This window comes from Amblyomma maculatum, chromosome 1 (assembly GCF_055883805.1).
Source record: "Amblyomma maculatum isolate TAMU_Amacu chromosome 1, ASM5588380v1, whole genome shotgun sequence".
Taxonomy (NCBI): domain Eukaryota; kingdom Metazoa; phylum Arthropoda; class Arachnida; order Ixodida; family Ixodidae; genus Amblyomma; species Amblyomma maculatum.
In genome coordinates this window covers 7,053,041-7,073,734 of record NC_139344.1, presented here as the reverse complement: position 1 = coordinate 7,073,734, position 20,694 = coordinate 7,053,041, and the positions used below count along the sequence as shown (strand labels likewise).

At 48.3% G+C, this 20,694-nt stretch overlaps 1 protein-coding gene and 1 pseudogene across 1 annotated transcript; one reads left to right on the top strand and one right to left on the bottom strand.

Moving 5' to 3' along the window:
• The first annotated feature begins 259 nt into the window (after nucleotides 1-259).
• LOC146201574 (uncharacterized) lies at nucleotides 260-1,113 on the top strand (annotated as a pseudogene).
• A 7,378-nt stretch (nucleotides 1,114-8,491) lies between these two features.
• On the bottom strand, nucleotides 8,492-9,424 carry LOC146201573 (protein FRA10AC1 homolog). The gene has a single exon (XM_084587658.1). The coding sequence runs from the start codon at nucleotides 9,422-9,424 to the stop codon at nucleotides 8,492-8,494; it is 933 nt and encodes a 310-aa protein (XP_084443784.1).
• Nucleotides 9,425-20,694: the final 11,270 nt, after the last annotated feature.

Here is a 20,694-nt window from a genome sequence, read left to right as displayed (position 1 = left end):
AAGCCTGAACGGGGTAGCAACGTTAATCGATGATTACGTCACTATTTCAAAAGCCAAAATATTTCGTATACTTAACATACAAACCCTGCAGATTCGACCCTCAGAAACGCATCAAATTCTAAAACCGGTACAGCTTCCCTTTAATAGCGTGTTTCTGCATGCTGACCTTAAGGGTCGCCCGTACCGAGCTCCCGACTTCCGAGACGCACTCGTACAGATTTTGGACCTCCGGGAAATTTTGTGTATTGGTTAATATCAAATGAGCCACGTGTGGATAGTTACCTGCGAGAGTAGTTCTTCCAAGCAGAAGCTTGTTAACAAAGCAGAGTTTCATGTCAAAGGACTTACTAGGTGCATGGTGTTTGACTCGGATACAAAGAATGTCAAGGTTAAGCTCCTTTGACTTCCCCGCTATATGGAGCACCGGAGGATTGTGGAAGCTTTAAAGCCTTATGGAGCGATTCAGTCTGTGGAGCGCGAAAAGTGGCGGTGCCCAGAGATGGAGCATATGAAAACGGCAAACCGTGAAATCTCTCTCACGCTCAAGACGGAGTGTCAGCAAACACAATTCCTTACACTCTTAATGTTTATGGGATGCGGGCATTAGTTCTTATCCCAGGGAGACCTCCACTGTGTCTCTGATGCAGCCGGGTTGGACATATACGGAGCCAGTGCCGCACGCCCCGATACACCGAGTGCCGGCGCTCTGGGTATACTGTGGAGAACTGTGTCTTGAGTTATGCTGACAGGCTGCGTCACGGCCAGTGGTCACGAGAAGATGACGTGGCGTTAGAACACATCATGGATGTGTCAGAGGTCGTCGATGTGAGTGGTGAGCTAACTCATAAACCTCAAATTGATGGGGACCAGAAGCCTTCTGTACCTCATATTAACACAGAGGAATCTGTAGCGATTTTCCATCTAGAATCCGCGTCTCCAGAACCAAAACTGCCAGACGCGGGCCCGCCTGTGGGTTCCACTCAAAGTGCTGTGCTTGCTGCACAGGAATCACCTGTCATCAAAGGACAACGTCTGGATATGCCTCCTGTGGAGTCAATGGAGACGATACTGCCAGTGAATGCTCGCCAATCCTCCTTCGTCGTTGGGGGGTAGCAGCGAGCCGTGTATGGCGTCGACCTTTGGCGTGTCCAGTTTTCTGTCGGCTGTCGGTGTCGCCGCGAGCGATGCGCTCCACTCGGGTTAGAGGGCCGAGGCCTTGGGTGTCTCAGAGGAGGACATGGACAACACCACACCATTGAAGCGTCCTCCAAATGATGATGAGGTGTGTGTCGATGGTGCTGATCAGAATGCACACTGTCACTGTGTAGAGGTCACGGGAAAGCTGACTTTAAAGAAGAGGGCGATGTCTGCCCGAAAGGCCGCCCATTTGCAGGTGGGCCATCACATTCCAGGGGATGGCGTTTAATAGGACTGGCACCAAAAATGGCGAGCGTCTCAGCATATCAAGTCGCTACCCTTAACGTTAGGGGTATGCGTAATCGTCGGAGGCAACAGAAGTTAAGGCATCTTATAAGGAAATGGAGCGTGTCTGTAGCGGCCATTCAGGAAGCAAAGTTGTTCTCTGATGAAGAGACAGAAGCTGCTCTCGAGCCCTTTTTGCCGGAATATAACATTATTGTTAGCTACTCGGAGGGTGTATGCTATTCTTGGCCAAAACGCTAGAGATGACCGCCATATGTCTTATTGCATAGATAACGAGGGGCGGCTTATATGCTGTGACCTTACAATTTCAGGCGTGAAAGGGTGAATTATTTGTGTCTACGGCTCAGGTGGTCGATATTTTCGGAGTCCTCCACTACGGCGTTTCTCATAGCCTGAGTCGCTTTGGGACGTTAAACCCCACAAGCGAAACCAAACCAAACCAAAGGCTCGTAAAGCAGCGAGATAAAAGGCTTTTCTTTCTGTCATTAGTTGACCATTTGTGCTCGGATCGCAAAATTATATTATTGGGAGATTTAAATTATGTCTGTTATCAGTGTTATATAAGAGATATGACCCTGGTGCTGCATTACTTACCGATTTGGCTTGTGAATATAATTTTGTGGATGTGGGAGAGGAAAAAGGAGACAGTATTCATTTCACTTATTTTCAGTTTTCCTCTATACCCGCCTTGACAGAATTTACGTTTCTCTAGAAACGTTAGCAAGCGTGTTTGGTTACTGATTGCGGCCCACCTTCTTCAGTGACCACTGTATGGTGTCTCTTCAGATAGGGAGGTACAGTCGGCCCATACTTCACCGTCGATGGGAGCTGCGGAATATGAATAGCTGTCATTTTTCTGAGATAAAATCTTTCAGCGTGCTGTACCTACTTGTTTGAAAGACATATGGCCATGTCATGATCTGTCAGTTTTTCAGAAGTGGGACTTGTTAAACAGGAGACCAAAAGCTTCGAAATTGAAGCCTGAGCAAGAATCGCGTTCCTGAAGAGACACCACCATCGTGAGCTTGGGCGCACTCTAACTGAGCTACATGAGCTAGAGAGGGTTAGCCCGGGTGCCTATCTCGAAGAAATTAATTACGTAAAAGCAGAGCTTCAACAATTTGCGACGGAAAGGTACAAGGGAGCCTTGTTAAGATCTAGGTCCCGAAGATATCTTGACGAGCAACCCTCTGGTCGGGCCCTGAGTGACGAAAGAGAGAATGCCCTTGCGAAGGAAATACTGGAAATTCAGTATGGTGATCGCACATACAGCGATGCTCCTGGTATTCTTGTTCCTTTCTTTGACTATTATCAGAAGCTGTTTGGCAGTTGTGTAGATCCAAATCAGGGTTCCGATTACAATTCCTTACTCGAAAACGTTCCAAGACTAGACGATGAGAAGTTGCCATATTGGAGGGACTCATCACTTTGGACGAAATTAAATCAGCCATTTCTGGCCTTCAGAGCCAGAAATCTCCTGGTGCAGATGATATTACTAGCGAATTCTATAAAACATTTTCGCCTTGCCTAGCACCTGCTTTGATGGAAGTTTTTCATACATCTTATGACGTTGGTTTCTTGCCTCCCACTTTCTATTCCGAAGATACTAATTGGTAGAAAACTGTTGAATGATATCGTCCAATTTCCCTCTGTAATGTTGATTAAAATATTTTACCAAGGTTCTTTGTTGCCGTCTGTAGCTGGTCATTATGGACTTAATAGGTTCGCATCAGGTATGTGGTATCAGAGGCGGCAGTATTCAAGCACATATCCATATTGCACGTTCAGTATTGGAGACAGTATCTGATGAGACGGACCAAGTAGCTCTGATTCAAATTGACCAGAAGAAGGTGTTTGATAAAGCTCGGCACGATTTCCTGTTCGCGGTCTTATAGTATGCAAATATTCAGTCTTTGGAAAAGCCGTATGATGGACAGACATGCCGAACCACCAAGATCGTCCAAACCGTGTTTCGTGAGCAGTGTTCTTTGGTGAGAAGTGTATATGCTGCACGCTAAGAACCTTCAAACTGGCTGCCGTACCTAGATGCACGTGTTTGCCTCCCTGAATTTTGATGTTTTCATGGTGCTGAAGTGTTGGGTTATGGATATGGCGGGCTCGTTTTAAGCAGCCCGGTAACTTGAGGTAGTAACAAGTTTGAGTAAGTGAAGTTTTTTTTTTCTCGGAAGTTTTTTCATGCAATAAAGACAAAAAAATCCCGGGTGTGTCGCAGTTGGTTAAAGCGCTCGGCTGGGGCTCCAAGAGATGGAGGTTCGATTCCCAGTCGAGACAGGACGTATGTATTTATTTTGTTTATTTATTTATGGAGCTGATTACGAGGGACAACGCCGACAGCGACGCCGCGAAACGCAGGAACAAGCGCCAAAGATCTGCGCTAAAAAAAAAAAGATAAAAAACCCTCTGATCCTTCAATGTCAAAGCATGTATAAGTAGCACAAAGTGATGGTCGAAATTAATGTGAAACCATCTACAACGGCGTCTATCAAGTTCATGATCAGTTACGGGGCTTTGGACTACCTGCAATGTCATCTAGTGTACAATAACACAAACAATACAGGGAGGGACTAGCGTTGTCGCTTCGCAAGTCCCTCTTCTCTCTCTCCGGGAGTTTCCATCGCTCGTTTAGCTCTCTCAGCTTCATCTTTAATTCAGGCCGGTCCTTCACGGCGAACGATGTCGGCAGGATGAGTAGATTCGGCTTGTAGGCGAGCGTAGTGAACGCTCGCACTAACTTTGTCACCTCGTCCATGGCGTAGCACTACAGAAGCACAGCGTATATATACGCCTTCGCAAGCAAGCGGCTGCTTCACGACTTATATTCCCCGCTGTGGCGCTGCAGCTGAAGAGCACCGCACATGCGCAGCGAGACGCATAGCTAAGTGATGACGTCACGCGCGGTGCTCTGCTGGGACCGGCGATATATACCGGTACGAATGAAGCTTGTCAGGCGTGTGAAGAAGAAGAAGAAGAAGCAGGTGCGCAATGTAGACGCAACGAACCAGCAGTGAACACCACACGTGCGAAGAAAGCGGACGACGAGCAGGCCGCGCGCCGCACGCGGCTGAAGGTCAAACTGGTGCGTATGCGAAACGCGCCTCAGCTAGCCCAGTGAAGCTTTCGCTTCAAGCTTTTGCTTCAAGCTTTTGTTTCAGGCTTTCGTTTGAAAACAACTCGAAGTCACGTAAGTGCTATCCTCTCCCTATCCCCTTTCCTTTCCCGCCGGCCGCCGCTCACGTGCTTCAGATTTTAGATAGCAGTTGCCGCGACCGGCAACACTCTTTTCCTTTTTTTTTTATTTAATAATAAACCACTACCACCACCACCACGCCCATTCTTGTACTGCCCTAACTCCACTCTCAAAATGACTTAAAAGTTCCATAGCTTTTTCAAACAAAATGCCGCATATATCTTGCTGTCAATCAGCTCTGACAGCGCTCTTACCGATCTTAATCCTCAGCAAAGCTTGCTCCTGGGCTTCCTCATCCTCAATAGTATTAGACGCAGTAGTGTGGTTTACGCCTCAATTATTGCTGCAGCTTTCCGCCAGTTTTCATGTGTTGGTGTTATTATAACTATCCGCACTTTCCTCACAAGATTCTCGTACGTAGACAGTATTCTTATTTTTGTGATTTGCTTTGCGGATTTCAAAGAAGAAGTTAGAATTCATTTCGCATTCGATTTCGTTTGATATATGCATAGCTAGGTTACTCATCTAACGTTATGAATAAACAAATAAACAAGAAGGCACGCATAAGCTCCACCTCTAAAGGTATGACTTGAAAGGGTTAATGGCTACCTTTTGCCGTCTCCCCTTAGGGACCATTGTTCGTATTCAATCACTTTTTCATTCGCTTAATAAGTAGTCGCAGTTGTGAGCGAGAAATCACTCTGTCAGGTGGAAGTTATCAGTTTCCATGACCGTGCACTGACTGGTCGTCGGGTTGTGCAACGTCACGAGTCCACGTGACGTGGCTGAGTTTTGCCGGAGTTTCCAACTCGTACTTCGCCTTCTGGATGGAAAGGTGAAATCAGGATCCAGCTTCCCAGGACCCTCGGATTGAAGGGTAGACATGCGGTCCCTAGGCCTCGCTGGCATGTTCGAACGGCTTGATTAAAACGGGGCCGTATCCTATGTCGGGTAGGCTTTCAAATATTATAGGTTAGTGTTGCAGCGGTGGACAGAGAGACGGAGCCAGTTCGAGGGCAAACGGGGAGCTGCGTTATTTTGGCAGGCAAAGGACTATATTTAGGTTGCTTGGCAGATGACGTAAATGAAAAAGAACTAATCCTACTTGACATGCGCCCGTACGGCGTTTAATATCATTTCCAGCTCTCTTTAAAGTTGTAGTCTTTGCACAGGCCTTCGTCGTCACGTAGACCTCCACAAGACAGCTGGGGTACAGAAACTTCGAGCTTATTCGGCAGGCAGCGACGTCGAAAGCACAGGATCAGTGTCACTAGGCTCTGAAGATTCCGGGCTTGGCTGTTCTCCTTGTGGTAAGGCCCGACTATTCTCGCTATCTGGGTTGGACTGAACAGAGTCGAATTATTCAGTCTTTAGAGCCCTGGGCAATACAGGCGCCCGATGGCGAATTTGGTCGAAATGAGGCCGGGCTGGCACCTTTGAAGCGTCAACCATTACCTGCCGAGAGTCCTAGCTCAATGTCTGATGACGCTAGGATAACAGCTCCTTCTCCAGGCAAAGTTGTGTACCCACACGAGATCCCTGCTCTGGAATCAGGGAGTCTTCGTAGAACTCCGAGAAGCAGAAGGCAGATATGCATCCAAACGTGAACAAACGTGGTCTCTGAGCAGCATTTCTGAGGGGGACTTGCCACACGGTAAAGCGATACTACGTCTGTAGCTGAGTAACGTATACGCGCTAGTTTCGTCTGCAGAGAGCTCAGCGCGGAGAGCTTGAAAAGGCCGTCTTTTATGGTGCGAACAGCGCTCTCAGTAAGTCCAGTCGACTGTGGTTACGGTACGCTGCGTAGGTGTATAGTGTTGTCAGCTATGAACTTGGAAAATGGGTGCCTTGCTATTTGCTGCCCAATATCTGGAACGACCGTTTGAAACAAGCTAAAAAGAGCGAAAAGTTCGTGAAGCCGAGCGATTGTGACTTGAGTGTTCGACGGCCGGACAGGGATTGCATTGAACCACTTTGTACGAGAGACAACGATTATCAGCAACATGCATCCATCGATTAGTTCGACATAATCAATGTGAGCCGGGATCACTTTGTTCTCGTTTCTGGGCAACCGATAGACGCCTCTCGAAGTGGCATTGGTTGCGCTAGTTCTACATGAAAGAACGTGCCAGTTTTTCAATCTCGCCTTCCAAGCCCCCAGATCAGAGTTCAAGCAATTCTTTTCACAGCCGAAGCGTCTTGATGAGACTGAAGGAGCACAGTCAGCATGGGACTTCGAACTTTGCGGAGCATGAGAATCCAACGACCTGATTAGAGCAGGCCTTTTGTCCTTGACAGCTTTAGTCGGCTGCAAAAATAAGGTTATGGCACGAAAAATGTCGTTTAGGTCATCCATTGACCGCAAAGTTTCGAGCTCTACGGATGTCTTCATCCGCCATCGTTAATGCCCGTAAGATACTAGCCGGAACGTCAGAGCTGTCAAGGTTGTCAATAGAGAGCGATTGTTCTGGTAAGGATCCCGAGTGACAGGCATCTGAGGTCGGAACGGACAAACGGCTGTGCTCGTCATGCAGCGTTGGCATTTCGTTTCCCGGCCCTACGTTCAATGCGGTACCGATAATTGGCCTAGAAATAAAGCGCATCTCTGAATACGACCGACGCCACTGAAGGCGTCGGCTGATCTCATAAAATTTTCACTAACGATTGATGGTATACGTTACATAAACGTGGCTCGCCTCCTGCCGTCTCTGCCGCTCACGCCGAGCATGGATAACCGTGATCAGTCATAGACACCAGTGCTGTAGTTGATCCTTGCATTACACTTCTGTGGCGCGGGCACATTTCAAGTCGTCACCGGTTAACTGAACAACTTTTCAAAGTACCGAGTTGAGGCGCGCATTTGACAGCTAATGGTGAGCTTACCCTGCGCGGTAGCTTCCACAGACGGCGGCAAAATTGTAGGGAGCAGCATTCTGCATGCAGTGAGCAGTACCAACATCTGTGCTGTACGCCTCGTACTAATGGCTTGCCCGGAGGAACGTTGAGGGACGTTCACGACTCCGAATCGGCCCTGGAGTGCAGCAGCGGGTGGTTTCTCCACTACACTGAGTGGATGCGGAGCGTCGAGTCGAGGCGCGTTTATAAATACAGGCGTGTCTGCGTAAGAGCGGAAATGCCGAAAGTCACTTCACAGGACTGTTTTCACTAATTGAATCGTCATTGTAATTCCTACTATAATCATCACTGTCGCTACTATCATCGTTATCAACTAAATGCGTCGTTATTGTCACCGCTACTGTTAATCATTCTGATCACTGACTACATTGTTGTTGTCATCGCAACTATTGTCCTCAACCTAGAAAATGATAATTACGATCGGTTTTTCACGATCCTGGCGTCGCCTAGTGGTCTTCTGCGCTCGGCTACGGAATGGAATGATAGTGGTTCGATTTCCGGTGGAGGCAGATTATTGAAGCGAAAGCTTCACTACGCCATGTAAAGCCAAGGTTTAAGCTCATATAGTTTTCAGCGCAACGGCACACAGAAAGAGAAAAGAAAAAGGAAAAGGACGAGCACAGCGCTGACTGACAATTGTTTATTTAGCGACGCACACAGCTTAAATGCACTCAGGCCAGCGCAGGCGCACATCGTACAAGGAACAAAGAAAAAAAAAAAAAAACAGAAGAAAAGCATCACACCTTTATCGCAAACACTTTGAAAGGGGCGTCTTTTCTGCGTTATACAAAAGAACTGATGTAGCAAGTGATGCTTAATGCAGATTCCAATCAAGCACAATCACAGGTGAATCGGTGACGTTCACAGGCACGGTAAAAAACACAGCTTAAAAAGAGAGCCATCTATTGCAATTCAGCAAAAGCTTTAAAGGAGCATGTCAGCCATGTAAGAATCGAAATCATCCCCTTCACTCTTCTCTTCGGCAATGCTCGGCTTGCTGCACACAGACCCCTTCCCTTCTTTTGCAGCCTCTTCTTCAGCTGAAAGGGGCTCCTTATTGGATTTTTCCTCACTGGTTTCTTTAACCTGGGACTTCTTTTCCTCAGTAGCGCCACCAAGCTTAGATGATGTTCTCTTCGCCGACGTCTTCGTGACCTCCTTCTTCTGAAGCCTATAGTTGAACTTGAATGAGCACTTTGAGCAGAGCCTTAGTTTCACCGAAGAAATCTTCTTCTCGTCCTCTTCGAAATAGGCGAATTTCACCTCCCACGTACGCAGCCCCGAGCTCTCCTGGCAGCGTTTGTCACCACAAGTGAACTGCCCCTTGCCCGAGATGACCCCTTGCTCATTACGCCATCGCATCGCGATCTTGTTCGCCTTGTAGTAGGTGAGGTCGCAAGTGCAGTACTCATTGAACACCTTATCGTAGTACTGCTTCGCCAGCTTCTTCTCCCAAGTACTTGGTGGTTCCTCTTCGTCAGACTCGTCCAAGTAGAATTGGAGGTTCTCACCAGTGAATTCGAAATCGGTGCGGTCGGGGCTCGTATTGCTCTTCACTTTGGACGTGGCTCCGGGGTAGACTTTCATGAGCTTCTCGTGTCTGGTGTGCGCGTCCAGGGCCAATAAACAGTTGACCACTCGGCGTTTCTCCTCGAAGCTGTATTCTGACACCGCCGCATTCTGGTGGGCCAAAGGTTCGCGCCGTATGGGAGCCGGCTCGACCAGATCTTTCAGGGCACGCTCGTTGACCACTGATTCCGAGTCCGTCTCGAATTTGGAGTCGTACTCGTTGTCCCCATGAGGCTGCGCAAAGTCGATGACGCTGCCAACAACTTCTTCACGTTCGTCCTTCTCCATGTGGAGGAGCTCGGAGCACGGGAAAGAGAGTGCTATTGTCACGGCTTTGCGAAACACGGCAGGCGAGAGCGCACCTGCCAGAGCTGTTACCTGGTTCGGGGCTGAGATGTCCAGTGCACAACGCACAGCACCAGGACGATATCACAGCGCACAGATCCCGGCCAGCGCGAGCGCCACGCACAAAAGCTTCGTTCTCGTCTCTGGCCTTAACCGTAGAATTTATTCATTTATTTATTTATTTCCCGACTGCCGCAAACGAATTTCGGCACTAGTGTACTAGGTACAACGAAATAATGGCTGCTTACATTGACGCAATGGTTTTAGAGATATACTCTGACTGGCTCTTGAAATCATTGACCAAATAACGATGAAATGCATAAAGAGATGGGTGATGTTGAACGCGATGGAGATAATTCATGCGCGGTTATCACACGACGAGTAGTAGTGCTAAAGAGCTCGACCACAGTGCTCATTAACTCTCTGCCGCTTTGTTTCGTGCACCCTGATTATACTAGCTATGTGATGAAGCAAGTGCGCAGGTATCTGGGTAATCACTTTTACTCTCCATTGATTGCCGAGAGCTCAGCCTTCTGTTGCCCCTAACGTCGATGAGAAATTTATTTATTCATATTTTCCAGCAGCGCCAGAAGGCAATATTTCATGGGAGAGGATACGCGAATAATGCTACATGTTTATCTAATAACGGTTTGTCCTTTATGACGTGATCGTTGAGACGCCAGCAAGGACAGATGGCAGAGAACGCTCGAAACTGGCGAAGGAGACCTTATCAAATTTTTGGCTTTCTCTCTTTTTTTTTTTTCTAGGGACACGTTTCGGGATCTCGCACCCCACGGGAAGACGATAAGATTAAAGAAAGGCGTGAAATAGAATTAGTAAGAGAAGGAAGGCAGGGAGTTTAACCAGAGCGTGTTTCTTTTTGCTACCTTGCAATGGGAGAAAGAAAGGAAGAATAGGGGAAGAGAGAAGGTTGAGGGACACTGTTACAGGTTCTCAAGCAAGCATGGTGCTCTCAGGCACCGGAGCAGCGTGTTTATACCAACGCCGATCTGTGACGCGCTAAGAATAATGGGCCGGTGTGCTACTTGGTGCGGGACAGTAGCAATTTTTTTTTCGGGAACATAGAGTGGCGTTACTAAGATGTCTCCGCTTCCTCCTCACCATTATATCGAGGTGCGAACGTAGAGAGTAAAAACTGTAGTAGCGAAGGCGCCAAAGCAGACGATGCCAACAAAGGGTTTCCGTTTTCCGAAATGCCGCTAAAAAATTTCCTAAAGCCGTTGAGCAACCATATATATTTTCAAAACATTTTTTGAATCATTTTTCAAAACAGCTTCTATCCCGAACCGGACACGAACGCTGCCCTTGTCAGTCGGTCGGACGCTCGGTAGGAAACACTTGAGCAAAATTACAGTGGTTGGCAACTAATGAGAGGTGCTCCTATATTCCAGGCCCCTACAGATGCTAATGCCCCTCTTGCCTTTTCTATACTTTCTAGTTGGTCATCCAGACCCGAACTGGCGAGCTCTTCCTTCCACTGCTGCTGCAAGGCAACGCTGACACGTTCTCACGGCTTGGTTAAAGCGGTGCCCTATGTCTACGTCGCGGGGTCCTTCACATAATGTGGTAGCTTACGAATATAAGCTGATGAGTGTGTTTGAGGTATAATATTGGTGGGAATTAAGGTATTAGTATCATTTAGCGAGCGACAAAGTGCGTACACGCGGAGGAGGATTCACAAGGTGAGTTAGTAAACGGGACCCATTAACACTTGCGTCATGCTCTTAAAGGTGAAGATTAAGCGTCTCCGAAATATTTTGGTTTGTTTGGTTTGTGAGGTTAACATGCCAAAGCGACTGAGACTAGGAGAGACACCGTAGTGGAGGGCACCGGAAATTTTGAACACCTTGCTTTTGCTTTTTGCCTTGCTTTTTGCGTCCATCAAAAAGCATCCACCTCGGCTGGGATTCGATCCCGCACCCTTGAGCACAGTAGCCGAGAGCCCTAACCACTGCACCGCCGTGGCGGGTCGAAATATTTGACAGATTTCTCGCTTGAAAAATGTGTTAATGAAAGAAAAAAAGAGGTCGATGAATAAATGAATCACGAAAAAAATTACGATTATTCTTTAAAGCAGGTTAGGAACATGGAAATTTCTAACGAATGAGTATGAAGTTATACTCTGGCGCTTTGGATTTCCTAGGAATGATATTTTTCTATGGAATCAGCCATGGGGGGGGGGGGGGGGGGGGGGGGAGGAGGGGTGAAAGGAACTTTTTCAAGGTTTTGTTTGTATTTGAATCACTTCAAGGGATTAAGTGCAGGATTACGGATTAAGGATAAAGGTTTAATGAACACAGGATGACCCAAATATCGCTCGAAGGCGTCTATAAATATTCTGTAAGGCACTAGTAGTAAGTTGCCCTACGGTTGCCTGAGCAGGTGCCTGAGCAGGTGCCTGAGTCACAGACCCGCAATGTTCGTAACGTTCGTTGTTCGACGCAATGCCACAAATATAGCTCAAAACTAGCAATAACAGCGTCTGTTTTTTGTTTTTTTTTACGTAAATGTATTTTCAGCACATTCGACTCACTATCCAGTAAAACTCTGAAGTCGCAGATAACTGTCAGACAAGAAGTAAAAGTATCGCACCCTTGCACTACGATTGGCTTGATTTCGGCTTTTAGGAGGTACTCCGACGAAATGGCAAGCACTACAAACTTGCACGCACGTGCATCAGTGAATGAAAAGTGCGAGCGAAAGAAATCATGAAAGGAAATGAATAAATAAAATTATAGTTGTTTCTTTTTGCTATGCATAACTAGCCGCTTGATTCACAATAATTTGTGCGGTCAGCTGAGTGCTCTAACGCCGTAGCAATCTTCAGCGCGGCTGAACTTTGGAACTTTGTGTAACCAAAGAATGCATATTACATGCGGTTGATGTTCGATGAACTTCTTGTGAATGTTCCAGTTCTTTTTATTGGAGACTGCACGTTGCATTATAAAAGAGCTCAAATATTCAGCGCGCGCAAATAAGACGCAATAAAAGGCAATAAGCAGCGGAACAACGGGCCCCTGGAAAGCGAAGAAAACTCCACAATCGGGCGAAATTCGAAGGCGGAATCTTCATTCTCTCCAGAGGGAAGAATAGATAAAGAAAGAGTTTAGTAGAAGCAAGCCGACTTCAAGAGCAACCTTCAAGAGCAAGTCCATTACGCGTAGATGTTCTGTAGAGATTATCAATGCATACTTTCCCGTCACCATTCCTGCCAGTCTGAAACCTTGTTTGCTTTTCTGATAAACGTAGAAAATAATACAAAGACAAGGGTGCTTCTGTTTCGTAACTTTTGCGATAAATTTATGACGACTTATGGCTCTAATGGACGTCTGGGGTGTACAGCGCTAATGCTCCGTTCAGGAAGTTTGGCCTCGACTTCTTCTGTGGACCGCTCTAATCTACATCGTATACGGACACGCGATTTCCCTTGTCTAGGTTTATGGGTTCCTCTGGCGCATGTTCGTTACCTTCAAAATTAAATCAGCGATACATGTGTTACGGTAATGGCTTTATGGGGTTTAATGTCCCAAAACAACTTAGGCTATGAGGGACGACGTAGTGGAGAGCTCCGCTTAATTTCATCCAGCTGGGGATCTAACTTGCACTGAGATTGCGCAGTACATGGGCCACGCGCCTTGCATTTTGCCTTCATGGAAACACTGTCGGCACCGTTGTAATCAAATCCGGGTCTCTCGTACAGTTGTCGAGTGCGCTAACCAATGATGGGTTCGGGAACAAAAGCGGCCGCGATGGGCGCCACCACCGATCAGGGGACAGCGAGCAGTCTTAGTAGCCCCAGCGCCGTGTGGCGCGGTTGCACCCAAAACTTGCTTTAGCGCCCGTACTCTTATTCCTACGTTTATAACTTTGCACGATACTGAAGTAGAGGTCCTGTATCCGCTGCAGATGTGTAATCGTAGCGCAGTTTCAGCTTAAATAAAGAAGGCACTGCTTGCTGAGACACAGCTGGCTTCTATTATCAGGCTACTGCTTGCAGATTTATAACACTTATATTCAGGCACATAAACATTGCCGGAAGATGTGCGCGCTCATTAACCTAAAACCAGCATATTGTTACGGAGCGCAGTATCAAGATGACGACGACGTGAGGGTGTGGTGTAGTGAAGAAGACGACGCTCAGGCTAAGTTCGTTCAGCTGGTGTGTGCGCGTCTCACAGTGAACTAGCGTTTACCGCTGTGTACTTTTCCTTAACATTTGGTGGAGGATTACTGGGAGTAAGTAAGTAGCCAAACCTGCATCTCCGTAGTGGCCACCAGATTGGTACCATCACTCTGCCATCCGACGCGACACCAATCTTCAGCGGCACCACCAGCTCTCACCATCGTCATGACGCAGCCTCGTGATCCAGGCACCTTTTTCGCACCGATCACGCCGACGTAGAAGACTGGCTCGCTATGTACGAGTGCGTCAACAAGCAAAACCATTGGAACGCGAACATCATGCTCGCCAACGTCATCATCTGGTGGGTATGGCGCGTCTGGTTTGAGACGCATGAAGACGATATAACATCCTGGGATATGTGCAAGGAGAAGCTTCGAGACCTATTTGGCAAGCCGATCGGACGCAAGCTCGGCGCACAAAAAGACCTCGCATTCCATGGCCAGTCTTCGACGGAACCATACTTGTCGTATATTCAAGATATTCTAGCCCTATGCCATAAAGTGGACAGCGCCATGTCCGAGGCAGACAAGGTGGGCCACATATTAAAGGGAATTGCAGAAGATTTTTACAATCTGCTGCTTTGCAAAAACTGTCCGACGGTCGACTAAGTCATCCACGTTTGCCGGCAGTTTGAACAAGCAGCACATCGCCGTACTCACCGCTTCGACCGCTTGACAAACACAGCTGCTACGTCCTCCTGCGAAGATAGTCCAATACTGCAGCAACCATCTCATCCCTCCAATGTGACCAGAATTGTTCGCCGACAGATACAAGCTATGACGCCCGTTGCGTTCGCTCCTCACCCAGCAGATGCTACTAGCCTTAATCCAATCTGTCGTTCGCCAGAAGTTCGCAAATGTAGGCCTCAACGCGAACGTGGGCTTCAACTCTGGCCAGCCTTCCGCACAGCCCTCATTCCAACCTAACGTTCCAGTCGTAGCTGCTGCGGCTCCTACCACGCCCTTTCCTATGCGATACCGCTACAGCTACCGCAATCCGGACGAATGGCGAACCTCGGATGATCGACCCATCTGCTTCAACTGCTCACGTGTCGGCCACATTTCTCGTCATTGTCGCAGTCATTGGGTTCCGCCATCTCGATCTTGCTACTATTCTGATCGCAGCGCCGACTATGGTCCACACCCAACCTATGTCCGTGATACGCGCTCTCGTGACTTTAACTCACCAGCCCCGCGCATGTCCAGCCGTTCACCGTCTCCTCAGATCCGGCGGTCCCACTCGCCGCAATCTCTCTGTGCATCTTCGCCTCACGTCTCTGGCTCTGATCCGGAAAATTGACCAATGCAGCTCCCGGAGGTGACACTTCATTGACGACCCGGCCCGAAAATCCTCTGCTGACCCTCGCTCATCGCTGCAACCTTCTAGACATCTTTGTGGATGGTGCCCCTGTTACTGCCCTCATTGACACTGGTGCCCAAGTTTCAGTCCTCAGCTCATTCTTTCGCCGCCGTCTCAAAAAGGTTGTTTTACACCGCCGCTTCATCCGCCGGTCGTGTCGCCGATGGAAGCGTCGCTGCCGTTGTGGGACTGTTCACTACGCATGTGAGTATTTCCGGTCGCACTACCCCTGTTCTCTTCACTGTCATCGACCGCTGCCCTCACGACGTGATCCTCGGCACTGACTTCTTAACGGCCCATTCTGCCCTGATTGATTGCTCAACTGGACTTCTTCGCTTAGACCTGCCCTTCTGCTCCGAAAACACCGATGTCAAGCTCCGCCTCCGATCCGCTGAATTTGTTTGACTACCGCCCGAAGCTGCTATTTTTGTTCCACTGGCCCCGTTCCCCGCAGTTCCTGATGGCACATACGTCACCTGCCAAATTACCGATGTTGTTCTCCGCCACAACGTCATACTCCCTCATACCGTCGGGACTGTCACTGCTAACCGCACCTATCTTCAGTTGTTAACTTCAGCCGCTCGACCCAAGTTTTGCCCCATGGAATCGCACTCGCTGATCTGTTTCCTTTGGCAGACGGCGAAGTTGCTGCTCTAACGCCTCAGAATCTGTCGGAGCAGCATATATCGGCTTCTTCCCATTCGAACCTCTTTTCAGGCATGATAGCCGCGGATTTGCCAGATGACCAAGCCAAAGCTCTCTCCAGCCTTTTGCTGTCGTATAGTGATGTATTTGATTTCGGGGACCGACCATTGTGTCAAACATTCGTTGTGACCCATCGCCTCAATACGGGTGACACCAGCCCCATCCTCCGAAGGCCTTATCGTGTCTCCCTTACTGAACGGCATATTATACAGAAAGAAATTGACAACATGCTGTCGCAAAACATTATTAAGCCTTCCTGCAGTTCCTGGGCGTCCCCTGTCATATTAGTCAAAAAGAAACATCGAAGTTGGAGATTTTGTGTCAACTATCGCCACCCTAATCAAATAACAAATAAAGATGCTTATCCTCTTCCGCGAATCGACGACGCGCTTGACTGCTTGCATGGTGACAGCTATTTTTCTTCCATCGACATGCATTCAGGCTACTGGCAAATTGCTGTCGACGAACGGGATCGCGAGAAAACCGCATTTGTCACCCCCGAAGGACTCTATCAATTCAAGATGATGCCATTTGGTCTCTGTAATGCTCCTGCGACATTCGAGCACATTATGGACTCGCTCCTCCGTGGCTTCAAACGGACAACATGTTCGTGCTACTTAGATGACGTCGTCGTTTTCTCTTCCACGTTCGCAACCTACCTTTATCGACTTTTTACTGTTCTGGACGTTTTTCGCCACGCCGGTCTTCAACTGAACGCCAAAAACTGCAGCTTCGACCAGCGCCAAATCAAAGTTCTGGGTCATTTGGTTGATGCGAATGGCGTGCAGCCCGACCCTGACAACGTTCGAGCAGTGCGTGAGTTCCCTACTCCGCGTAGCTCAAGTGACGTGCGAAGCTTCCTTGGCCTTTGCTTCTACTTCCGCCGTTTCATTCAGGACTTCGCAGACATAGCTCGTTCACTTACCTCTCTTCTGCAGAAAAGCGTGCCTTTCACATGGGATTGTGATCAAGCCTATGCCTTTACAATGCTTATTTCTGCCCTCACAACTCCCCCTGTTCTGGCGCACTTAATCCTTCGGCAACTACCGAACTGCGCACCGACGCTAGCGGCCATGGTATTGGTGCCATCTTTGCCCAGTACCAGCATGGTTCCTCCCGCGTCATTGCTTATGCCAGCCGCCTGCTCTCGTCTTCTGAGCGCAATTATTCAATTACAGAGCGGTAATGCCTTGCACTTGTTTGGGCGCTAACAAAATTCCGTCCTTATTTGTTTGGGCGGTCCTTCTGCGTAGTGACAGACCACCATGCTTTGCGTTGGCGGTCCTCACTTAATGACCCCACTGGCTGCTTAGGTCGCTGGGCCTTGCGAATACAAGAGTACGAATTTACCGTGGTATACAAGTCCGCCTACTTACACCAAGACGCTGTCTGCTTATCCCGTCATCCCGTAGATCCTCCCGATTTGTCCGACCATACTGCTGACGACTACGTTTTGCTTATCTCGAATTTCATCAATATTGGCTCCGAAAAGCGTCGTGATCCTGCCCTGCAACCAATTATTAACCAGCGGCGCAATAACCCCGATCCTTCCGCCAGCATGTTTGGGCTCCATAACGAGACATTAAGAAGCAATATGCGTCCAGATGGCGCAGACCTTTTACTGGTCGTTCCGGCTCATCTGCTCTCTAGTGTCCGCGCCCAACTTCACGACATCCCTACAGCAGTACACTTGGGAGTTTCACGCACGTATGACAGTGTGCGACGCAGATTTTTCTAGCTTGGCCTCTACTGCTCTGTTGCCGCTTGTGAGCTGTGTCGGCGCCGTAAGACAGCCTCGCTTCAACCTAGTGAGCCCCTGCAACCAATCCCAGTGCCGACTGAGCCGTTTACTCGTGCGGGCCTCAATTTTCTTGGGCCTTTTCCGACGTCGACTTCGGGAAACAAATGGATTGTTGTGGCGACTGATAATACCACCCGATATGCTGTAACCAGGGCTATTCCCACCAGCTGCGCCTCCGACGTTGCCGACTTTCTTCTGCATGACGTAATCTTGATTCATGGCGCTCCACGTCAACTGCTCACAGATCGTGGCCGCTGTTTCCTTTCTAAAGTGGTTCATGACCTTCTTCGCTCATGCGCTCCTCGTCACCAATTCACCACGGCCTATCATCCGCAAACGAACGGTCTTACTGAGCGCCTTAATCGCACACTGACCGACATGCTATCTATGTATGTGTCTGATCACCATCGTGACTGGGACATCTCCTTACCTTTCGTCACGTTTGCCTATAACTCCTCAGGCCATGATACCGCTGGATACTCTTCCTTTTGTCTACTCTTCGGCCGTGACCCTTTACACCCCTTCGACACCTTGCTGCCCCTTGACGACTCTTCCTGCAGTTACGCTTCGCATGCAATCGCCCGCGTTGATGCCGCCCGCCACATTGCTCGAGAGCGGCTTGGAGCGTCTCAGTGCTCTCAAAAGCGTCGTATGACCTTCATCACTGTGACGTCCACTACCCTCCTGGCTCCCTCGTACTTCTCTGACTCCTGGTCCGCCGTGTGGGGATGTGCGAGAAACTTCTGCCTCGTTACGTGGGCCCTTACTGCGTCTTGCGTCAAGTCACCGATGTGACCTATGAGATCGCCCCTCTACAGCCCAAGTATCCTTTCACAACCCCTCATCCAGAACTCGTGCAAGCCGCCCGTCTGAAACCGTATCATTCAAGTTCTCCTTTGTAGGACGCACTGGGACGGTGCTTCTCCGGCGGGGAGGGGGTGTGGGGGACACTGTTACGGAGTGCAGTATCGAGACGACGACGACGTGCTGGTATGGTGTAGTGAAAGAGACGACACTAAGGCTAAGTTGGGTTCGTTCTGCTGTTGTGTGCGTCTCACAGTGAACTAGCGAAGAGTTGGTCGCGGTAAGGCAAAGGCCTTGTTAGCAGACAGCGTTAATTGGATCCATACTGCGGCAATTGGGCTGCTCACCCGGCTTGCTCGTGCGGTTGCTTGACCAGAAAACATGTTTAGCAGTTCCTCGCTTCATTTTTCAGTACGCTGAGCAGTAGCAAGCGTGGTATTTTACTGGAGGGTTTAATATGTGTCCAGGCGTCTGCGACTGTTGCTCAAACGCGCTAAAATGTCGCACTGGTTGCTGCTGTGCGCGGCATTCACGCGCTGACCATTAGGAAGCGCAGCGCATTCTATCTCGCTCGCAATACTTGTACAGAAGAAATCATTTTAAGTTGCCCATCTTTCGAGTTTATTACTATGCATTTTGGCGGTATAGTTTTATCATTCTGCCAGCATGGTTCCATAGTAAATTAAAAAGGTGTCGCTAACTTCTCCGACCATCGTCGCATTTACTGCACTGCGGTCTTTTACCGTAGCAATGTAAATTATTTTCTAGAATTCAACCATCGCTGCCATCAGTGGTGTACTTGCGCAGAAATAAAAAAAGCGAGCGGCTCATGCCGAACGTACAATGTATTCTCATACTGTCCTGTAGAAGGGAGGGCAGTTCAGAAGTTAGGGAATCAGGTAATGGTTTCCAAAAAAAAAAAACGATTTGCGGGCCGGCATGTGCCCGCAAGGAAACCTACACTCGAAAGCAGGCCAAACATCTCCGGATTCTCCTTATCTTTAAATGCTTACGCTATAACATGCTAGTCAAACTCGTACCACGCAAAGCACACCCCTTACCCCAGCGCACGCAAAGGGGCTTACACAGGCGCCCTCCACAAGGTCCGGAAAGGACGGTGTATGGGTGGACGAGACTTGCGCGGGCACGGGTTTTGCCGCGGCGGTTGTGGACCACACGGGCTTCCCATTAATCTTCACCCCCTTCCACCTACCTCTACTTGAACCAGCTACATCCATTGCCTGTACTGAAGGGGGACACTTTCCGATTCGAAAATCGATTTACTAAATTTCGATACAGGGAAGAATCACGAGCCCCCTACCACGTGTTAGAATCAATTTCTCCTGAACCACCACGCAAAGGGGAGCTGTTTGGGTGTCAGCGCACTCGAGAAATCCTGGTAAGGAGGCCGCCAATGTCCACTCTCGTGGACTAATAAACCTGGTGGTGGCGGACTCGGGCCGAGATGACTCGAGAGAGCGAATGCATACATTCAGCTATTTAACGCAGGATTTTCGAGTCTAGCGGCAGCTGTTATCTTCTACCTTCCCGTCCCTTACAATTCATCATCAAACTCTGTGGCGCTGTCTGCAGACCGGAACCTTAATCCCATCACATTCATTGAGCTCCCACAACACAGCAACCCTAACTCATATATTCTTGCAGTGCCCGCCTGATCCTCCCCCGTCGGGCTTGGAGCTATCCACTTGAGTATTATGCGGGACTCACTGCCCGCGACGGAACCACACCGGCAGACCACCACCACGCGGGCGGCGGACGTGCTGCAACTACACGAACCGTCAACATCTAGTCCAGTGCAGCCGTGCCTGAGCCGGGCTTGGAGCCCACACCAGTCGATGTTAAATGTTCCGTATCTATCTATCTATCTATCTATCTATCTATCTATCTATCTATCTATCTATCTATCTATCTATCTATCTATCTATCTATCTATCTATCTATCTATCTATCTATCTATCTATCTATCTATCTATCTATCTATCTATCTATCTATCTATCTATCTATCTATCTATCTATCTATCTATCTATCTATCTATCTATCTATCTATCTATCTATCTATCTATCTATCTATCTATCTATCTATCTATCTATCTATCTATCTATCTATCTATCTATCTATCTATCTATCTATCTATCTATCTATCTATCTATCTATCTATCTATCTATCTATCTATCTATCTATCTATCTATCTATCTATCTATCTATCTATCTATCTATCTATCTATCTATCTATCTATCTATCTATCTATCTATCTATCTATCTATCTATCTATCTATCTATCTATCTATCTATCTATCTATCTATCTATCTATCT

Bases quoted from the DNA above. Each gene is read 5' to 3' on its own strand.
- LOC146201573 (XM_084587658.1), bottom strand. From the start codon at position 9,424: ATGGAGAAGGACGAACGTGAAGAAGTTGTTGGCAGCGTCATCGACTTT.